Raw genomic sequence first — 23,444 nt, 5'->3', positions numbered from 1 at the left:
TCAGCATAATCTCCCTTAAAACTAATACATTTATTCCAATGATGCTCCAGCGCCATTATCCTGTCCCTGTAGTGGTTCTCAGTAAGATTTGCAAAATACCCCTCTACAGCTGCAATCACCTCTTGATTCAAAGAAAAATACTGACTAGTGAGGAAGAGTTTTAGTTTTTTGGGAAGAGATAGTGCAGATTTCCCCATTGCCAACTCACCTTTGTGGGCAGATGCATTGTCCTGATGAAAGATGATTTTTTTTTCCTTCTGCAAACCAGGTCTTTTCTCTTGAATTTTTTCATCTAGTCTGGTTAAAAGATCGGAATAATATTCTCCAATTATTGTTTTAGCCTTTTCAAGATAATTAATAAAAAAATGCCTTTAGCATCCCAAAACACCGATGCCATGACCTTTCCTGCTAATGGAACCGACTTTGTCTTCTTTGTCGCTGAACAACAGGCTTCTGTCCACTGTATTGACTGCTGTTTGGATTCTGGTGTGTAATGGTGAATCCAAGTCTCATCCATAGTAATAAATCTATGCACAAAATCAGTTTTATTCTTGTTAAAATGCTCCAAGCATCTGCTGTGAGCAAGTGCAGCACCCATCCTGCGCAAAGCTTTTTCATTTGCAATTCTTCATGCAAAATATATCCTACACATTCTTTTGAAATGCCTATAGTCTCAGCAATTTCACGCACTTTGCCTCACTGGTCATCCAATACCATATGGTACTCTTAATCAAAGATTTCTGGTGTTGTTACACTTTTTGGATGTCCTTCACGTGGATCATCTTCAAGGCTGGTATGCCCATGTTTAAACTTGGCAGCCCATTTCTTAACTGTCGAAAACAAAGGAGAAGAGTGCCCATAAATTTTTATGAACTTCAAATGAATTTCTTTTGGCATTAACATTCTTTTACAAAGTTTTATAACTGCACGATACTCAATTTTATCCATTTCAAGGGACACAGACAACACTTTTGCTTCAGACAGCTGTATAAAACAAACTACTTGATAGAATGACATGCAATTTCACATGGATGCTTATGACAGATGTACAACTTAGAAAAAAAAATCTTGCTGATAGTGTTGCCATCTATGGTCGAGGCTGAGAACTTTTCAGACCACTCTCGTATAGTAGAGGAGTTAAATGAGCAGTTCATTAAAGTAATCCATCCTTGTGACTGTAACATAATGCAGAACTTGAGAGCAGTGGGAATGGGGAGAAGAACCACTGATGGTGATGAGAAGGAGGTATACGAGGAATCGAGTTAAGTTGATATCAACAGGGCCCTGTTGACATGAGACTTGATATACCATCAAGTCTCATGTCAACAGGGCCATGAGACTTGATGGTATATCATCGTGTGTCTTGAGGGAATGTTCCAAGGAGTTACTCCTTTAATGTGCATTTTCAACACAAGTCTTAGATTAGCGGAGGTTCCAAAGGAATGGAAAGATGGTAAAATTGTTCTGCTTCATAAAAAGGAGGTGATAAGACTAAGGCTTCGAATTATAGGCCAATCAGCTTGTCTGGAGTTGTGGTCGAGTTGTTGGAGAAGCTAGTGAGGACAAGGATTCAGAACTGGGTGGACAGCAGTAGAATTCTTTTTAATGGGTTTGCTAAAGGAAGATTATGTTTTAGCAATCTGCTTAGTTATTATAACAAGGTTACAAATACATTGGACAAGGGTGAGGTATATGCAGTAGTATATTTAGATTTTGCAAAGGCTTTTGATAGACTAGCATATGAAAAATTGGCAATTAAATTGTAACAGATGGGATTGAATAATAGATTAGTGCACTGGATTGGAGATTAGCTGTCTGATAGCTATCAACAGGTTGTGTATGGGGGGAATGATAACCCAGAAGAGGAAAGTCATTAGTGGCGTGCCCCAGGGGTCTGTTTTGGGGCCATTGTTATTTAATTTGTATGTAAATGACATTGGAAAGGGCTTAAACGGTTATATACAGTTGTTTGCAGATGATGCAAAGTTGAGGAAAGTTATGAGAAGTAGACAAGATGTTGTAGCTTTTTGCAAAGAGGACCTAAATAGGCTGGCCGTTTGGTGAGGGTGTGGGGATGTCTGTTTAATGTTACAAAGTGTAACATTGTGGATAGAAGGAAGAGGGAGAGACATGATTGAGATGTATATGTTGGTAAGGGGTAATTACCAGATTAGCGTGGATAAGATATTTTATAGAATATCTGGAGACAGGGAGAGAATGAGAGGGCATCCCTGGAAGCTGTTAGATTTTTTACATGGAGAATGGCATTCAATTGGAATGCATTGCCTGAGGATGTGGTAAGTGCAGGGACAGTGAGTGCATTTAAGTTGAGGTACGATGAGCTGTGCATGTGTGAGTGAAACCTACCACGATGAGTCTCTTGACTCCATGGAGGTCTGTTGATAATAATAATAGAAACGAAGGAGTAGCTATAACCCAAAGATAAACTTCTTAAACAGTAGGCAATTTTCAAGTAGAATGATGTGGGCAAATTTAAAAATGGAAAGTTGAACAATTAGATTTAATTGAGCCTACAATCCCAGAGAAAGTGGTGGACATAAAGAAAAAAGAAAAGCTGGTTCGTATTGGATACCTAGAGGAAATGCATCACAAAAATACAGAAGTGTTCTGGGAAGTATACAGAAACATTCAAGACAAGAAATAATCAATACTGACATTGTAACATAAAGTTGTGTATGAATTTATATGAAACACGCATGAAATAAGAAATTTTACTAAATATACAATGGTTAATGTAAATTAAGGAACAAAGAGAAAAATCATGATAATTCAAAAATTGTATGCAGTGGCATATTTAGGTATAGGCTAGGGCCTAGAGTGCAAATTTTGAGGGACGGCAGAAATTTCCAGGCTCTCATTTTTGTAATTATAACATGTTCCTTATATGGTGCATCTAACTCACAAGTAGAGAAATATTTTTCTTTCCTCATTGTAAGTTTAGTGTGCAAGCATATTGGCATGTAATCAGATTCTACATAACCAAAAAGACAGAGACACGTGCACGGAAAGCTACTGTATTGTTGTCGGTGACTTGACACAAAGGCAATAGGGATCGCAGTTGGTGAGATTGATGCTAATTAATTTTGTGTCGGTATTATTCTTACTAACTGTAGCAACTTTTCCTTCTTTATTATTTTGAATTCAAATTAAGATTAATTGTTGCCCTTCCTTCAACTCTTTAGTTCAGTATCCTGATATCTTTGTGGCAGTTAAGACGTGCAAAATCTGAAATTATTTTTAGAGTTTTCAGTGTCCTTGTCATATGTTGTCATCAGAGTAGAGGTAATACTGTTTTATTGTTTTGCTTTTAAAAAGTTATAAATTGTGTAAATCATTCCGATACTTCCTGCGTGTTTTAAATTACTATTTAAATTTTAAAACATGAGTAACAGTAGTAAGCGACTTAAGGGTAGTGAATATAAGAAGAGGAGAAAAGAAAAGGAAGCAAAAATTAACAAAGTAGTATCAAAGACAAGAAAACTGGACAGTTTTTTTTGTGTTGGTATCTGCTAATAGTAATTGTGATTTGAAAAAAGAAAAAGAAGTGGTTGAGGAGATGGAAATTGAATCTGTTTCAAATGATGTGCCTACAACAAATCCCAACAATTTGGCAGCACAGGTGATAGTGAGTAATGATCCAGCTGAGTGGATTATAAACGATGTAACACACGAGTATATTGCAGTTAACGGGTTTTCACAAAATTTAGACAGTGATCTTTCAAAATTACAAAGAGCTTATCCTGACAAAGTAAGACATGTTTCTCTTGTTTACTCTCCTAATACCGGAAAGATCTTCTGTGCACCTTGTTGTGTTTTTGGTGGAGGGGGGAGCTGACGATAGTTACTTTGTCAGTGGATTTAATGACTGGAAAAATGCAGAAGCATGAGTGAGTCATCACGAGAAAGCAATTAGTCATATGAACTGTCTGATAGCTCTGAAACAAAGACGAAATCTTGCAGGGAGAATTGACCTACAAATAACTCAGCAACTGGAAGAAGAAATTAAGTACTGGAAGGCAGTGTTAAAATGAGTAGTTGCAGTTGTAAAAACATTCGCCAGTAGAGGACTTGCTTTAAGGGGAAAGGATAACATTTTTGGTTCTGTGCATAATGGAAATGTAATGATGTGTGTAGAGTTAATTAGTGAATTTGACCCTTTCTTGCTGAGCACATTGCCAAAAGCGGAGAAGAAACGAAAAGGTTTCGTTTCCTATCTTTCCTTTACCACGTATGAGGAATTTATTAAAATAATGGGAGAGAAAGTAATCCAATTTATTGTGGAAGAACTTAAAATAGCTAAGTACTATTCCATAAGTGTTGACTCAACACCAGACTTGTCTCATGTTGATCAGCTGTCCTTCATTGTACAATATATGAAAGAACATGGAACTCCTGTGGAGCATTTCTTGCATTTCATTCCTAATGTAAGTCACAAATCTGAAGAGTTACAAGAGGCAGTTTTGATTTCACTAAACAAGCTTGGAATTGATGTAGCATGAGAGTGATAAATCAGCTATCACTCTCCTTTTCTTAAACAAACTATGATTCAGGCCTTTCCCATATTTTGTCACGTGTAATCCTTTCATTCATTAGGGCTTTGTCTATGTATGGGATAAGGCCCTAAGATTTTGTCCCCTGAGACAGTCTGCCTGTTAAATATTGACGAATTTATTTTTTTTGCTGCACCAGCCAATATAGAGGATAGATAAGATTCTTATCCAAGGTGGCTATCTCAGAATAATACACAGTAATAAAATCTCAAACACTAATTTAACTATTCTCACTTCTCTTAGTTTTACATGCAATCGTGGCTTGAAAGATCAAACTATATTCATATGTCCCTCCCGCTAGGTTCGGTAGTAATTTTATGAGTGGCTATTTGAATTCATAAAATCGGCAGGATTCAGGCAAATGATATAAAACATATTTATTAAAGCTTAAGAGATATACATGAAGAATATAAGGTACATGATAAACTTAATCACCTTCCTAGCAATTTCTGATATCAATACTAAAACTATATTACATTAATCACTCTAGGGGCACTAATCATGTTCTCACAACAAATCTAAGTTATTTCACATACAGATCCCTTCTAGGGAGACCTTCTTCAAACAGAGACAGGTTACTGCCAAATGGGATAATCACTAAAGTTCTCTACAACTTGTCCATTCACAAATTAACCTATAAAGTCTCTCATATCTTTAATTGGAAATCAGATACTTTAACATTCTACATTACCATCCCATGGAATGACTTTCTGTTCTGTCTTCAGCCTTGTCTGGAGATCAAGGCACCGTTGTGGGTTACCGTTCTTCGGGTCACATACGATAGCAGCACGATCAGGTTCTCCAGGACGATAAGGTGGTGTGCCGCTCTGGTCTCTCTCTGGAACCGCATGAACACATCTGTATCGCAGGTCACACAATACAGCTTAGCTAATCTGTTATGAAGAGATAGCTAGCCTTACCTCGCGAACCTCGATAAGCCTTTAATGACTTCTACGGCCGACCCGGAATCATCCCATTGGTGGAGACGGAGAGCCAAAATCCAAGAGCGCAGGAACCAGAAACCAAAAGGGAAAAAAGCCTCGTGTGGTGGGATTAATTCACTTGCGTGTGGCGTTCTTCCGAGAAAGCGCTCTAGCTTCACTTTCCTAATAAATTCTCCTTCCTTTAGGCCATACATTGTACTGGACGGCTAAAGTTTGATCTTTGGACTATAGCTTACACTCAACTTGCTTCCACACAATACATAGAATGGGATACTCTAATTAAATAATAACCTTAAATAAATTCCTTTATTTGACTCTATACCAAACTGGTTAAGTCTCACATTTCTTAAACTAAACATTTCTTCAGTTTTGCTTTAAATTATAATGTACATTTCAATTTCTATGCCAAAACACAACATTTTTCTGCCTACAATTAAAGGTAGTTGTTCCTGAATAAATTAAATTTTAATTTTCAATTTCTGATTATTCAGGACAAAACATCAGGCAAGTACACAGGACTGCAAGCAAGAATTCTTGAAATAAATCCATTGGCAAAATTCACACTTTGCGCTGGACATTCTGCCAAATCCTGTCAGTACTCTTATGCATTTTTTGACGTCCTTCAGAAACTACGTATTTTTCACATCTTCTACACATTGGTGGGGTGTTCTAAGAAAGCACCTGGAAACTTCTGCAAAGTAATCAAACGTCCTTCGCCTACTTGTTGGTCAGCTCGTGATGATGCCTGTCGGAGTCTTCATGAGGGATGGAAGGAAATAATTTCCACTTTGTTCGAAATTGAAAATGACACCACCCAGAAGAAAGTTACATGATTCTACAGCAACTTCAGTCACTGGAAGTTGAGATCATGACCTGCCTATGGGGTGATATTCTTGCAAGAATAAATACCACAAGCCAGAAATTACAAAGTATAAACATTGACATAGGAACTATGTGTGAACTGTACGGGTCCCTCGAAGAATATTTCAAAGAACTAGAGTTACTCTATGAATCCTATGAAGAACAGGGCAAGAAACTTAGTGGAGTTGACTTGTATGAGGAAGAGAAAAAGAGGAAGAAAAAGTCCACCAGGTTTTCTGACGACAGTGCAGATGAAAGTAACGAAAATGAAGACGAGTACAATCCATCATTCAGTTTCAAAACTGATACCTATAACACAATTTTGGAGTCTCTCGTTTGAAATGAATTGAAGAAAAGTGTCATATGAAAACCTCTCAAAGGAGTTTCGGTTTCTCACAAAAATGCATGTGATGTGTGAAAAGGATGCCATAAAAGGGACAAAAAAACTTCAAGAACACTTTTCGACTGATATCGAACCCGAAATTGCAAACGAACGTCTGCACTTCAGAGCGCACCTGAAATCAAGTGGCCTAGAAATAAATACATTCCTACAACCTTCACAGAAAATTCGACAGAAAGCCCTATAGTGTATATATCCCAATCTGGACACTGCTGTTACGATTTTTCTGTGTAAGATGGCAACAAATTGCTCAGCTGAATGATCGTTTTCCGCCCTCAAAAGGTTCAAGGACTACCATAGAACAACTATGACAAGAGAAAGGCTCAGCAACTTGGCAGTTCTACAAATTGAGAGCAATATTACAAGGGCACTGGACTATGAGGACGTGATAAATACCTTCACCGAGCGAGCGGCAAGACGTAGAATATTCTAGGACATTTTGGGTGAGTCATAATATATATATATATATATATATATATATATATATATATATTATGACTCACAATAATATATATATATTATTTATACATATAAATAATATATATTATTTATATATATAAATAATATATATAAATTATAAAATTATATATTATAAATTATAATTAATAAATAATATATATTATTTATATATAAATATATATATATTTATATTATGAATTTACGATATAAATGGGTTGTGTATGTAAATCAACATGTTCATTAAATATGAGGGGCAGCACTTTCTGCGGGCCTAGGGGTGGGAAATACTTAAATACGCCACTGACTCTATGATGAATTTTTATGCAGTTTGGTGAAAAGCAGTATGATATGAGATGTGATAAAACACTCACAAAAATTGTAAGTAAATAGTATAATTCAGTAACAAATGGATACATGAAGACAATTGTCAAAAACAAGAAATCAAAATGAGATTGTCAGAGTGCCTCAATAAGATACATGGTCATCCCTCATAGCAGTTCTTTGTTGAAAGAACTCAGACATTGTTGAGGTATTCAGTTATCAATTTATAAGGTTGTTTCATCCTGATCAGGGTGGAATCATGAGGAAATTAAGTGCAGAGGACATAGGAAAGGATGGCTTAATTGTGAGTGAGCAGGAGGTATTTGAGGAAATAAATAAACTTTATGTCAATAAGCAATAGGATTTGATGACATATCACCATACATCTTAAGGGAATGTTCCAGGGAATTGGCATGCTTGCTTAATAAAAGTCTTACAACAGCACAGGTTCCAAGGGAGTGGAAGGAAGGTAAAATTGTTCCACTGCATAAAGGTGGTGATAAGGCTGTAGCTTCAAATTATAGGCCAATCTGTATATCTGGAGTTGTGGTGGTACTGGAGAGATTGGTGAGAAGTAGGATACAGAAATGAGTTGATAGCAGCAATATTCTCTATGGTTATCAGCATGGGTCTGTTAAGGGGAGATCATGTTTTACTACCTTACATATGTACTATAACGAGGTGACAAATACCTAGGATAGGCGAGATGCATATACAGTGGTGTATTTAGATTTTGCAAAGGCTTTTTGATACTCCGCCACATGACAAGCTCTTAAATAAACTGAAACAGAGTAACTGGATAACACACTTCTGAGTTGGATCAGTGATTGGCTGTCGGATAGGTATCAGAAAGTTGTATATAGGGGCGTGGTATCCCGAAAGAGAAATGTCACTAGTGGTGTGCCACAGGGGGTCAGTTTTGGGGCCTTGTTATTCAATTTGTATGTTAATGATATTGGAATGGGTTTAACTAGTGATATGCAGCTGTTCGCAGATGATGCAAAACTGGGAAGAGCAATGCAGAGTCAAGCAGATGTTATGGCCTTACAAGAGGACTTGAATATATTGCACGAATGGACAGGCAAGTGGAACTGTCAGTTCAATGTTGAAAAAATGTGTAACGTTTTGAGATTTGGTAAGCAATGATGGGATTCAAAGTATACACTTGGTGGGGAAACTTTAAAGGAAGTAGAGGAGATTTTCATATTGTTTATGAATATTTTTGGCTTGGATCTGTTTTCTTTTGAGATTTTCATAAATTTGGTCTTTTTTGCATTTATATCTAATCCAAATTCTTTACCTTCTTCAATTAGTAGCTGCAGTAGTTTGGTTAATTTGTTTTTGTTATTAGAATAGTATTATCAGCATATCTAAGATTGTTATATTTTATACCATTGATACTATGTCCTATTTTTTGTTTTTCAATCTTTTTCATCACTGTTTCACTATAGATATTAAATAGATTTGGTGAAAGGATACAACCTTGTCTAACTCCTCTTTTTATTTTCACTATGGAAGTCTCAGCGTTAAACAGCTGCATTTTCTGTTTGGTGTAAATCATTTTTATAATCTTAACTACACTTAACTTAACTTATATGTCTAATTTATCTAATATATTGAACATTTTATTATGTTTCATCCAGTCAAAAGCCTTCTGAAAGTCTATGAAGCATATGTAAATGTTCCTGTTTCTTTCAAGTGATCTTTCTATTAGTATTTTTAGCTCCAGAATAGCATTAATGGTTCCCATTCCTCTTCTGAAGCCTTTCTGTTATTCACTCAATTCACCGATTAACGCTCTTTCAATTTGTTTGTTAACAATGGTTAAAATAATTTTAGATGCATGGGATATTAGGCTCACAGTTCTGTAATCCTCACAATTTTGTGCATTATTTTTCTTTGGAATTGGAATGCAGATGGATGTTGTAAAAACTTCAGGTAATTCTATTGTTTTATAGATGTATTGAATGGATTCCATTAAATAGTTATTATTGCTAGTCAAAGTATTCAGCAACTCAGCCAGGATATTATCACACCGAGGGGATTTATTATTAGGAAGATTCTTAATTATGTGTTCTATCTCCTTTCTTGTTGGTAGAGTGGTATCTGTTGTTATGTTTAACTTAAGGTGTCGTGAATCATATAACATGTTACCATTATCATCATCATACATATCTGATATACTCCACCCATCTTCCATTTATCTTTTCCCTTATCAATGATTATGTTTCCATCTTTGTCCTTGATGTTATTAGATTGTGTATGTTTTGCTTTTCCATTAAGTTCTTTCACTTTCAGGAATGCTTCTCTGGTTTTGTTCCTATTTTGTAATTCTTGTATCTCGGTGCACAGCCTATTTATCCAGTTTTCTTTCAATCTTCTGAATAACTGTTCGATTCTTTTATCATCATCATCAAATTCCTGCCATGTACCCTCAAGGGGTGTACAGGATATGACAGTACTACATGAAAAAATTACATCATTACTAACTTCCTATCTACAATTTTCCTCCAAATCAGTCTGTTACTTGTCAAGACCCCAACATTATCAGATCTTATATTTCTATTGTCTAAGGCACTTTGTACCGTATCAATCCACCTATATCTTGGTCTTCCTCTGGGTCGTTTTCCTGCCAACCTGGACCTGGCAGAGAACACTTGTTTTGCTAATCTTTCCTCTCCCATTCTATTTAAGTGACCATACCACCTGAGATTAGCTCTGCTAACGCATTCCTGGATGCTGACAATGTCAAGTTCTTTCCTAATATCCTCATTTTTAATATGATATTGCCATTGATGCCATCTGTTCACGCCTCTAATCTTTCTCAGGACTCTCCTATCTGCGGTCTCTAGTCTTTGGTCAAGTGTTTTACTTCTGACCCAGCTCTCAGATCCATAAGTTAAAACTGGTTTGAACACTGTCTTGTATACAGCTAATTTAGTTTTCCGACTAATTTCTCTCTTATTCCATATGAATTTATTCAATTGACTTCCCACCATACAAGCTTTGCTGATTCTGTTGTCTATTTCTATATTTAATTTACCATCTTCAGTAAAAATCGTGCCTAAGTAGCTGAAATGTTTTACTTGTTCCACAGGTTCTCCATTCACAATACAGTTGACATTTTCAATGATTCTGCCTATTTTCATTGTCTTTGTCTTTTTATTGCTGACCTTCATACCATATCTATTACAACAGCTATTCAATTTAGTCAGAGAATCTTGCAGACTTGTAGCGGATTTATTTAGAAGTATAACATCATCCGCATAAAGCAAAGAGCTGACATTAACATCTCCAATTTTGATATCAGGTTTAATACCACTTTCCTTCATAATGTGATCCATATAGATAATGAATAACAGAGGGGATAATGAACATCCTTGTCTCACACCAGATTTAACATTAAACCATCTTCCTGTACTTCCTTCAATTCTAACTGCTGACATACAACTCAAATAAAGACTAAGTATTGCTTGATATAATGCCCCATTGATACCATATAATTGCAGCGTATTGAATAGCTTCTCTCTTGGCACCTTGTCATATGCCTTTTCCAAATCAACAAAAGTTAAATACAGATCTTTGTTATATTCCCATGCTTTCTCGACTATTTGTCGTAAAGTGAAGATCTGATCATGACAGCCTCTATTTGGCCTGAATCCAGCTTGTTCTTCACCCAGCTTTTCTTCCACAATTCTTCTCAACCGTTTCTCAAGTATACTTGCATAGATCTTGCCAGGAACACTCAGTAGGGAAATACCTCTGTAATTCTCACATTCAGTTTTATTTCCCTTTTTATATATGGGTACTATGAGAGCTCTACTCCAATCATCGGAAATTCGTCCCTCTGTCCAGGCTTTCTGAACTATGCAGTGCAGCCACTGTAAGACTTTTATACCAACATACTTCAGCATTTCTGGTCGAATATCATCTACTCCTGCTGCCTTTCCACATTTCAAGCCTTTGATGGCTTTTTCTACTTCAAGTATGGATATGTATTCCTGACTGCATTCCTGGTCAGTGTTTTTTATCACTGTGCTGTCATCACTGCTTGTTTCATTCAGCAGTTTTTCAAAGTAATTACTCCATACTTCAAGGATATCTTTTTCTCCTGTTTTCATGTTACCTTTATCATCTCTAACTCCTTTTACAGCACTCTTTCCTCCATTTCTAAGCTTCTTCAACAACCTCCAGAATATTTTGCCACCTTCTTGATATTTATTTTCTATATTCTTGCCAAAGTCCTCCCATGACTTTTGTTCAGCTAGTTTTACACACTGTTTAGTTTTCTTACATTTATCTCTGTATTCTGTAAGAGTAAAAGCTGAATTATTTGTCAGGAACCTTTGATATGCTTTCTTCTTTTCCTTCACTGCTTCTTTAACTTCCTGTGTCCAGCAGGGAGTTCTGATTTATTTATCCTTGCACACAACCTCACCACATGCCTCTCTGGCAGAATCAATCAATGTTTTCTTCAGAGGTTGCCACTGAATCTCCAAGGTTTGATTCCTGTTCTCAAACTCTTTCATTTTCTTTTCAATAATCTTTGTATATTTTAGTCTACAGTTCACATCTGAGAGCTGCTCAACTTTTATTCGCTTTAAAACTTTCTTACATGTTATTCTTTTCAATATGAAATTCAATTTTATCCTGCTCAAGACTAAATAGTGATCACTTCCAATTTCAAATCCTCTGTACACTCTGGTGTCCTGCACCAGGGAGAAAACATCACTATCAACAATAACATAGTCAATGAGACTTTTCTTATTCCTTGCCTCTTCTCTCCATGTGAATTTGTGCACATTTTTATGTTGGAACATGGTGTTAGTAATAACCAGTCCATGTCCTGAGCAGAAATCCAACAGATATTTGCCATTATTATTAGCTTTGCTCTTTTCTCCAAATTTTCCCAAAATATTTTTGTATGTCTCACAATAATTTCCTACTCTGCTATTTAGATCCCCAACAAGGACCAACTTTTCCTTTTTCATTGTGTCAGTTGCTTTTTCTAAAGCGTCAAAAAATTCCTGCACTTCTACCTTAGTAGAACCTTCTGTGGGACCATAGGCACAAATAAGTCTCATTGTCCAGTTCCCCATTCTCATATTTGCCCACATTACTCTACTTGAGACTGAGTCCCATTCAAGAAGATTAGCCTCGTATTTTGTGTTGAATACTATGGCTACTCCTTCTTTTCCTTGATTGTCATTGCCTGAATATAACATTTTGTATTTATTGCTCAGAAAGATTTCACCAGTTTTGGTCTTTTTTTGTTTCAGTCACTCCTATTATGTTGATCTGGTACTTATCTAATTCCTCAACTGGCTCCATTTCTTTGCCATTCAGGCTTCTTACGTTGATAGTACCGATCTTTAACTCTGGTGATGTTGAGTTGTGGTTTGTTTTCAGATTTGTTCCAGTAGCTGACTTTTCGCTGTTCGCCCTGGTTCCCTGGAGAAAACAACGGGGGCCTTGTTTAACCGGGCGACGCCCCAGCTGGCATGAAATTTTGTCATGTTGTACCATCATTTTTTATTTTGGTTTAACCAATAAGAATACAATTTGGTCAGGTAAATCCCAAATTGCCAGCCCATCCTCGTTCGTTCAGTATCAAAGTAGATACCCAACCGGGTGCACCACGAGAAGGTGAGGATTGGACCTTATTTCAGAAGCCCTGGTCGGTTCTCTGCATTCCTTTAAAGGCTATGTGGAGGTCTCCTCTCAGTTATACAGCTTTGACCCTTTTATATCTTAAACTTTCTTCATTTGCTCTTCTTTTTCATGTTCTTCTTTCACTGATAAGGTTGATTACTTCTTGTGTTATCCATGGTTTTTTCTTTCTTTCTTCTTGTTTATTGATGTGGTTTTTAGCAGCTGTTATGATAGCTGCTTGTAGTCTATTCCACTGAAAGGGTTCATTTTCATTTTGCAACTGTGCAGACAGCAGTTCTGAAACATTTTCATGAAATTTTGATTTTACTATTGGATTTTGTACCATTTGCAGATCCCATTTTAGGGGTTGACCTCCTTTAATTTTTATTGTTTTCAGGCAAATATTTATCTTCATTAAGCCCAGTCTATGATCAGATCCACAGTCAGCACTTGGCATCACCTTTGAGTTCCATATTCCATTAAAGTAACGTTTAGTGACCACAATATAGTCTAATTGATTTTTGTATCTTCCATCTCTAATTTCCCATGTGTATCTTGCTGTTGGTTTTTGCTCAAAATAAGTGTTAGTTATGATGAGACTGTGTTTGTTACAGAAATCAATCAGCTTTTGTCTTCTCTCATTCCGAATTCCAAGTCCAAATGAACCCACACGTGCAGATGTTCTCTCTGATCCAACTTTTGCATTCCAGTCACCCATAACACAAATAACTCCATATTTCTTGCCTCCAACTTCCTTTATACACCATTCTATTTCATCATACATGTTACCTATTTCTACTTCTTCATTCTGTTCTGTAGGAGCATATATTTGAATGATCAGCATATCTCTAGGTTTAGACTTCATTAGAATTGCAATTACTCTATCTGATTTTTTGATGACATGGATGTTTTTATTAGTTTTCTTCTTTACAATGAACACTACACCTCTCCTTGATATTTCACCACCTGATGTATATACTTTATATATCTTGCCATTTGGAAGTTTCAACTCAAAATCTGATGATCCTTTCCAAAAGATTTCACTTATTCCTATATTAATATTCAATCTCTCCATCTCTCTGATCACATTAGCCAATTTCCGACATTTAATCAATCCTCTTACATTCCAAGTAGCAATATTCAAACAATTTCTGCATTGAGTTTCTTTATAGCAGTCACGGACTGACGATACTGCAAGGCCTGCTACATCACCCTGACACCACCGTTCCGGACATATTGAGACTACCTGGGCTTTATTTCTTTTCTGTTTAGACATGATGCTTTACATAGTGGCAGAGTATTTTTCATGATAAGAGATGAATTGTACACTCTCAGGTTGGAGAATCACAGTGGATATAACACTAATGGCTTTGAGAGTATACAGTGTGAGAGAGATGTTTATAAGACAAGATATTTAATGGGATGTTGCTACAGACCAGGAAATATAACTGGTGATAAGCAGGAAATGTTTAGGCAAATTAGTTGGGCAAGTGCCAAGTGAGAGAATAGTGATATAAACTGGACAAAGGAGATGGCATGCAGCCATAAGGGAACGGAAGTTTTGGATTTCTTGAAGGACAAATTCTGAAACACACACACACCAATTCAACATTACAGAGTCCAAGATCAGTACTATCAACATAATACCGATCTTGTGGAGTTTGGATTGGAAAGTATTGCAAAGAAGTGGAACTAGCAGAAGAATTCGGTAAGTACCAGATCGATATAATAGGGGTGATTGAAACAAAAAAGACAAAAACTGGCAAAATCTTTCTAAGCAATAAATACAAAATGTTATTTTGAGGCAATAACAATAAGGGAAAAGAAGGAGTAGCTATAGTATTCAACTAAATCTGAAGCTAATTTTCTTGAATGGCAGGCAATATCAAGTAGAGTGATGTGGCCAAATATCAGAATGCGGAACAGACAATGAGACTTATTTGTGGGGGTGGGGGGGGGGGGGGGTGGGGGGGGGGGGGGGTGGGGGGGGGGGGGGGTGGGGGGGGGGGGGGGTGGGGGGGGGGGGGGGTGGGGGGGGGGGGGGGTGGGGGGGGGGGGGGGTGGGGGGGGGGGGGGGTGGGGGGGGGGGGGGGTGGGGGGGGGGGGGGGTGGGGGGGGGGGGGGGTGGGGGGGGGGGGGGGTGGGGGGGGGGGGGGGTGGGGGGGGGGGGGGGTGGGGGGGGGGGGGGGTGGGGGGGGGGGGGGGTGGGGGGGGGGGGGGGTGGGGGGGGGGGGGGGTGGGGGGGGGGGGGGGTGGGGGGGGGGGGGGGTGGGGGGGGGGGGGGGTGGGGGGGGGGGGGGGTGGGGGGGGGGGGGGGTGGGGGGGGGGGGGGGTGGGGGGGGGGGGGGGTGGGGGGGGGGGGGGGTGGGGGGGGGGGGGGGTGGGGGGGGGGGGGGGTGGGGGGGGGGGGGGGTGGGGGGGGGGGGGGGTGGGGGGGGGGGGGGCTACAAGATCAGTCAACATACCAAATTATAGATCACAATCCCCCACCAACTCACAAAAGGATAAGTTGTGAAATTACTGAAAAAAAGTCACTTCCTGGCCCAAAGAAAAGCCCTTCCACATTAAAACATCTAGAATATATGGAGCACCAAAAATTCACAAACCCTTATGTCCTATTGTGGACAGTATAAACAATCCTATATAAACTTGCTACATATCTATCCAAGCTACTAGCCACTCTCACAAACAATTCTCCCTCTTTTGTTAAAAATTCTATCCACCTAAAAAGTATTTTAGAAAACCATACCTTAAAAAGTTCAGACACAATGGCGAGATTTGATATCACCTCACTATTCACAAATGTACCATTAATTGAAACCCCTGATTTACTAAAGTCACACTATCTCCCCCCCCGATATATTTTAACTATTTAAATTCACAGTCCAGGCAGGTTATTTTACACGGAAATGGAAAATATACAAACAATTAGATGGGACAGCAATAGTCCCCCACCTTAGCTAACTTCTACATAATAGAACACTTGGAAAAGTTAGCTATCAATACAGCCACCCTCAAACCAAGGCTATGGCTACACTATGTTGAAGATGTGTTTGCTATTTGGCCACATGGCCCAGACACATTGGATACATTCTTAGTGCATTTAAATAGCCAGTACCCAAAAATCCACTTTACAATGGAACTGGAAGCTAAAGACTGTCTGCCTTTCCTGGATACACCAATCACACGTCTTCCAGATGGTTTCTTATCATTCTCAGTTTATAGAAAACCCACAAATACAGGGGAGATACTACACTTACAATCACACCATCACCCATCTCAATAATATGGTATCCTAAAAACACTAACCCACAGAGCTAGAGTGATTTGTTCCAATGACACTGTTTTCACTGCTGAAGTCACTCACTTACATCACACCTTCTTGGCCAATGGCTATAATCCCCATAAGACAGACAAAATGCTAAATACTCCACAGAAATCTCCCCTACTGTCTACCACAGAAGACTACAACAAAACAGTTGTAATCCATTACATTAAAGGCACATCTGAAAAGATATCTAGCATGATGCTTAATAAACATCAACTATGCACCGTATTTAAACTGTATGTGAAATTGGCAACTATCATCCATTCACCTAAGGAAAGAATCTCTCCTTTATCACATCCAGGAGTCTATGAAGCGCCCTTCGTGTGATCGAGCTTATTATGGTCAGACAGGAAGAACTGTGGATATTTGCCTCAGTGAACATAAAAAATACATCTGGCACTATCGCTATGGCAAGTCAGATCTAGCAGCCCATGCTTTAGATACCCTGCACACAGGATCAATTGGAAAAAAAAAACAAAAGTACTGCACAGAAACTTTTATAAATCAGAGAGGTTGTTCCTGGAATTGACAGAAGCCTTGAAACATATACAGTACCAAACCTCAACAAGTATGGCTGTTTAAATTTGCCAAAGATTTGGAAGACAGTCCTCTTAAGGCCAAATTAATACCTCCTTTCTCTCTCTGTTTTTTTTTCCTTCCTCAACATAGATGGCGCCCAATTAGGACTTTAGTCTTTGTGTTGTACATTGCAACTATTTCAAACTAGTCCCATTGTTATACAGTATTGTTGTTGTCTCGCATACTGTGACAAACTTTTTTTTCTGCTCTGATGATATTAGATAAAATACCAGCAAAATATCAGCAATAATAGTTATTTTCTTATCAGTCTGTGTTCTCATCTATACCATTAAAATTAATCAAGAGAGAGAGAGAGAGTGATTAGAATACAAGATTAATTTGATGGATATAGTATTTTTTTTGATGGTCAGCATGGATTTGTAAAGTGTAGGTCTTGTTTTAGCAATTTATTTGCATTGTATGATAAGGCGATGAGTATGTTAGATAAGGGATAACCATATACAGTGATATTCTTGGACTTTGCAAAAGCATTTGATAGATTACCATATGATAAGTTGTTGTACCAGCTGCAGAGGATTGGAAGAGATAATATATTGGTTAGATGGATTGTGATTGGCTCTCTGAATGATACCAGCAAGTTTTGCATAATGGAGTAGTGTCTCAAAAACAGCAGGTAACCAGTGGTGTGTGCCAGTGTTCTGTTCTTGGGCCCCTACTGTTTAACTTGTTTGTTAATGATATTTCATATAGATTGACTGGAGATCTTCAAATGTTTGCTGATGATGCAAAGTTAGAATTATCAGGAATAGGGCTAATGTTAATTCTCTACAGGAAGATTTGAATAGACTTTTAGCTTGGAAAAATGAGTTGAGTTGCAGTTTTAATATTAATAAATGCAAGGTGTTATACTTTGGGTTGGGATACAGAGATATAATGCTACATACTATATTGGTGGAGTGGTACTTCAGGAAGCAGATGAGATTCGGGATCTTGGAGTGATGGTAGACGGTGGACTGAAGTTCCGAGGGCACATGACACACGTTGCAAAGACTGCAAATTGTATTGCTGGTATGATAAAAAGTACATTGACATGTAGGAATAAGGAGGTGGTAGTGCATCTATATAAGGCATTAGTCAGACAACATATGAAGTATTGTGCTCAGATTTGGTCACCTAATTTTCATTGTGATGTGGAAACACTAGAGAGGGTCTGAAGATGAATAATCAAAGTGATATCAGGACTCTGGAGTGTTGGATATGAAGAACGTTTGAGAGAATGGGGATTACAGAAGTTCATAGATAAGAGGAAAAGAGGAGATATGATAGAGAACTTCAAGTTAGTTAAGGGATTCTATTAGATTAATACAGAAGAAATTATAAAAAGAGTAGATGTTAAGATTTGAAGAACGAGAGGTCATCCCTGGAAGTTGTACAGAGATGTGGTGAAGAAGGGAGTGAGGAGCAGATTTTTTTTCATGGAGAGTTGTTAGTGAATGGAATGCATTGCCTGAGTGTGTTATGAGTGCAGGTAGTGTAAATAACTTCAAAGCTCATTATGATAGACATGTTGCTGGTTGCGTGAAACTGTCATGGAACACTTACAGTATCACAAACTGTGCAAGATGGGTTCTAAAAATGCTCACTGACAATCAGGAAAACAAAAACAAAATGCATGGTGGCCTTTTATACCTCCAGTTTGAGCATTTATGGTCAATTATCAGACTTTTGATAGCTTTTTTCTACTTCAAGTATTGATATACACTCCTGTTTGCATTCCTCTAGAATATTTTCTATTACTGTTCTGTCACTGCTTGTTTCCTTTAACAGCCTTTCAAAGAAATTACTCCAACCATCTAGAATATTCTTATGTTTTCATGTCACCTTTATCACCTTGATTCTTTTTAATACTCTTTCCTCCATTTCTAAGCTTTTCCAATAGCCTCCAGAACATTTTGCTACCTTCCTGAAATGTATTCGTAGCAAAGTCTTCCAGTGCCCTTTGTTTAACTACTTTTATACACTAAATTAAAGATGCCAAAAAATTATATTCTTGTTTAATTCTTTATCTTTGTGCATGAAGTATCTTCACGACTCGTCTACTTGTATATATAGAGCCTAGTGACTTCACATTAATTGTAGTGGCCCTGTGTATGATGCTATGTATTATAAACAGGGCCACTATCTAAACAGGTTTTGATCTTTATTGAGGTCTCATCAGTGGGAGCCACACAGAGAAGAGATACCAAGGTTGAAGTAATGCAGAAGTCATATATTTCCCATATACAAGTAGTGAAAAGTGTAACATCTTATTAGTAAAATACTCTGGATTAGAGCTAGTTCACCATATACCTCTCTAGATTAATAAATCAATGTTTTCTTTTGGGCTTTGCCACTGTGACTTCAAGGTTAGGTTCTAGTGTTTGAATAATTTTTCTCTATTAGTGGGAGGTGGGTTTCATTGCCTGGTGTAAGACCACTGCACTGTGGCTTGAAAAAGTTCCATGTTTTGTTTCTAGAGCAGGGTTTCCAGACCTGGTACAAAAAAAAATCAAAGAAAAAAAAAAGGAAAAAAAATTATTAAATCATTAAAAATAGGGAAAAAATTCCTTAACCCACCATGGTACAAATGTACTATAGGTTCATAAATAACCCTTTTGCGGGTGGGAGCCACATAAAAAAAAAAATAAACAAATAAAAAAAGTTGTTGAAGGTTTCTTTTACATTTTTCACTGTATTCTTTTAAGGAATCTGCTGTTATTTGATAGAAACTTTTATGCTTTCTTCTTTTACAGAACTGCTTCTTTAACTTCTTGTGTCCACCATGGTGTTCTTCTTTTTCTATCCTTGCAGAAAAACTTCACCATATACCTCCCCTAGATTAATAAATGAATGAATGTTTTCTTTAGAGTTTGCCACTGAGACTGCAAAGTTTGGTTTGTGATTGTGAACTGCTTTATTTTTTTCTTCAATAATGCATGTATAGTTGGTCGACAGTCTACCTGTAAAAGATGCTCACTTTAATTCTTTTTAAAAATTTTCTTATATACTGTTCTTTTTAATGTGATATTCATTCTTATCCGACTTCAAGCTAAGTGATGGTCACTTCCAATTTCAAATCCTCTGTACACGCCCGAATCCTGAACCAGCATGAAGATATGACTAACAATGAGATAGTCAATGAGGCTTTTCTTGTTTCTCATCACACGAACTTGTGTATAATCTTTATGCTGGAACATGGTGTTAGTAATGACTACTCCATATCCTGAGCAGAAATACAGCAGGTAATAATCAGGTACTAATTATTACCTGATTAATAAGACTAATAATAACCATTATTATTAGTCTTGTCCTTTAATCCAAATTTTCCCAAAACATTTCTATTATGCCTGGCAGAATTCATTTCTTACTCTGCTGTTTAGATCTCAACAATGACCACTTTATCAATTTTCTTTATGTCAATTAACTGTTCTAATGCCTTGAAAAATTCCTCCACTTCTTTCTTAGGCAAAACGTCTGTGCAATCATAGCATGAATCAGTTCCGCTGTCCACTTCCCAATTTTGAAGTTTGCCTGCATAACTCTACTTAAAATGCCTTTCAATCAACAACTTTATCTCCATGATTCGTAGTATAGGTTCGGTGTAGTGGTTGAGACAGTTGTAGGTGTCCTCCCACGATGAGTCTTCGGACTCCTTGGAGGTGTCAGGAATAATAATAATAATAACATTACATACTTATTATATAGTACGACCTCACCTGTTTTAGCCTTCTTTGTCTTAGTAACAATGGTTATGCCCACATGTTATACTTTTTCAGTTCTGCAAGTTCGATTTCATTTCCAGTGATACTTCTGTAATGATGGTTCTTATCTTTGATTCGTCTGGATTTGAGTTTGTTGTTGTTCTTCTTCTTCTAGATACAGAGTTGGATTTTGTTCCAATAGCTGACTTTTCACTGTGCACAGGATCCCCCTTTGTCAAGAACAGAGTGGGATCCTGTTTAACCAGGTGATGCACCAGCTGACATTAAATCTCATCATGGTTGTTTCTTGTTTAAGCCAACAGAGAATAAAATTTGGCCAGCTTAGTCGCAAATTGCCAGACCACCCTCGTTCATTCAGTACCCAGTGGATATTATTGAGGTGCACCATGTGAAGGTGAAGACTGGACATTTTGTCAGAAGCTCCAGTCATTTTTCTGCATTTCTTAAAGATGATCTGGAGGTCTCCTGCCAGTTATGTGGTTTTGGTTCGTAACCAACTCCAAATAAAAAATAGAATATATATAAATAAAAATTGGGATAAATATATATAGTGATTCTAATATAAGTCAGATTAGTAAGTTCACAAGTTTATGAGTACACTTTTTTGAATAACCTTCCACAATCCTAAAATAATTTAAAAATTCTGCTAAAGTGAAATCAGCTTAAAATTCAGAGCAAAATATAATTTTCTTGTTTGTAGCTGCATAAAAAAATAATGAGTTAATACACACACACACACACACACACACACACACACACACACACACACACACACACACACACACACACACACACACATGGGGGGGGAGGTCTTCCCCCCACTTAATTTTGTCAGTTTATCCACTATGAAGCTAGAATAATCATTCATTATATAGAATGAGTAAAGGAGATTTTTAAACATGAATGTGAATAATCATTCACATTTATCTTATCTGATTTACACAACACTGATACATCATCATAAAAAAAAAAATTATCATTTGGAACAGAGTGAATTTTTCTCAAATGAAGGGTAACAAATATGACTTATTTAATTTTTTTTTCAATTTTATCTGTAATTCTTTAAAATACAACATTCAGTTCTGTGGAATTATAAGCATTCAAGTCAAATTGAATATAAGACTCAAACATTGCAGTTTTGATATGATTTATTATGACTTACCTGTAACCTGTTGTTTGTAAACCCATAAAAATATGGAGCTGAAAATAAATAGCTAAGAATGCATTAAGGATTTTATCGATATTCAAAATCTTTAATATTTTTAATTAAGTTAAAATTTGTAAAGAGTTTAATTTTTAAAGTTGGAAAAAAAAAAACACAGTAGGTCAACAGATCGCCACTTCAACTTAACATGACATAACCTTCCATATTAAGATATAAAACTATATTTTTAACACTGCTGGTCACAATTTCTAGCATTAAAACCAAAATAAATAAACACATAAGAAACTGTCTAGAACTGCCCATGGTAATAGCTGTTACTGATGTTTTTCCCCCCAACTAGCCTTTGTTTATTATAAGGCTTCCATCATATATTTTATTTGTTATATTATTCAATCTGGAAGTTAATATCTGAGTGGAATTATTTTCCCATTAACCCGGCGCTGGTGAGGTGGGAAAATATAACAAAAGTGGTAAGGTGGGGGTCCCACAGACCCACCCAAATAATGTAGTGTATTATAGAAATCCATATCTTTTTAATTTAATCAATATTAGTGGATTCTCTGTCCGTGCGGTTAGCCTAGTGGCTATGTGCTTTGCAACTATATGCCTGGGAAGGAGTGTCCTAGGTTCGATTCCCGTCGATGACGTGAGAAGCTTAAGGATCTTCCTCAGCCATAGCCAAGTTAGCCGGTCTTGGGTGTGGACAGCAGGGTTTTTCCCACCAGTTTATCTGGGGTTTTTCATCCTGCAAGCAGGCAAACCAGCCCTGTGAACACACATGGTTCTACAGACATAAATACTTAACCCCCATGGGGGGGGGGCTCAACTCGTCCCAGTAGGGATGGGGGAGAAATAGGGAGGAAACTCCATACGAATAAATAAATAAAAGTGGATTCTCTGTGGATTCTTCCTCACAGTTGTTCTATATCAGACTCATGGTTACTGACTATTTCTAAATCAATTCCACTATCATCATCTCCGCTAAATGGCTCCTCGTCTGTCAAAGCGTCATCTATAAGTTGAGGTAACCTCTGTTCTTCATGCATGTAACTTATCTGGTAAAAAAAAAAAAAAAAAAAAAAAAAAAAGATATTATAAAAAGATTCAAAGTGCTCATAACTACCTCTAAATATTTACAAAAACATATTTGCTCATAGTTGGTATGTAAAAATATAGAAGACGCAGCAGTAACGATAACATTTTAGTAAAATATACATAAAAACAACTTACGTTAGAAAGTAAATATAGTCACACTTTTGGTAAGGTGGAGTCTGGTGGACCCCAGCACACTTTACACCTCTGCACACTAAACTTGCTTGCAGCAACAGCCTGTCGTCTATGGTGTCGAGTAGCGGGTTACTGGAGGGGGGAAGCAATACTGAGGCATGACAAACTGCCACGCATTGCTAAAAAGTTATAGTCAATTTAAAATCTTTGGGGGT

The 23,444-nt window shown here is 37.3% G+C and overlaps 1 protein-coding gene across 3 annotated transcripts in view; it reads right to left on the bottom strand.

Annotated features, from left to right (window-relative positions):
- Positions 1-23,444, bottom strand: part of Lztr1 (Leucine zipper like transcription regulator 1) — a 510,326-nt gene that overhangs the window by 44,591 nt on the left and 442,291 nt on the right. For all 3 annotated transcript variants that reach the window (XR_016548176.1, XM_090391043.1, XM_090391044.1), the window contains one exon: positions 22,000-22,051. Coding sequence is in view for 2 of the 3 variants with exons in the window: in XM_090391043.1 (XP_090247169.1) it covers positions 22,000-22,051 (52 nt within the window). In the remaining variant the exon portion in view is untranslated. The remainder of the gene's footprint in view (positions 1-21,999; positions 22,052-23,444) is intronic.

This window comes from Typopeltis vanoorti, chromosome 4, assembly GCF_054136105.1.
Source record: "Typopeltis vanoorti isolate ZY-2024b chromosome 4, IOZ_Tvanoo_1.0, whole genome shotgun sequence".
In the NCBI taxonomy this organism is placed as follows: Eukaryota; Metazoa; Arthropoda; class Arachnida; order Uropygi; family Thelyphonidae; genus Typopeltis; species Typopeltis vanoorti.
The sequence above is the reverse complement of the archived record's forward strand: the minus strand, read 5'-3'. Positions and strand labels throughout refer to the sequence as shown.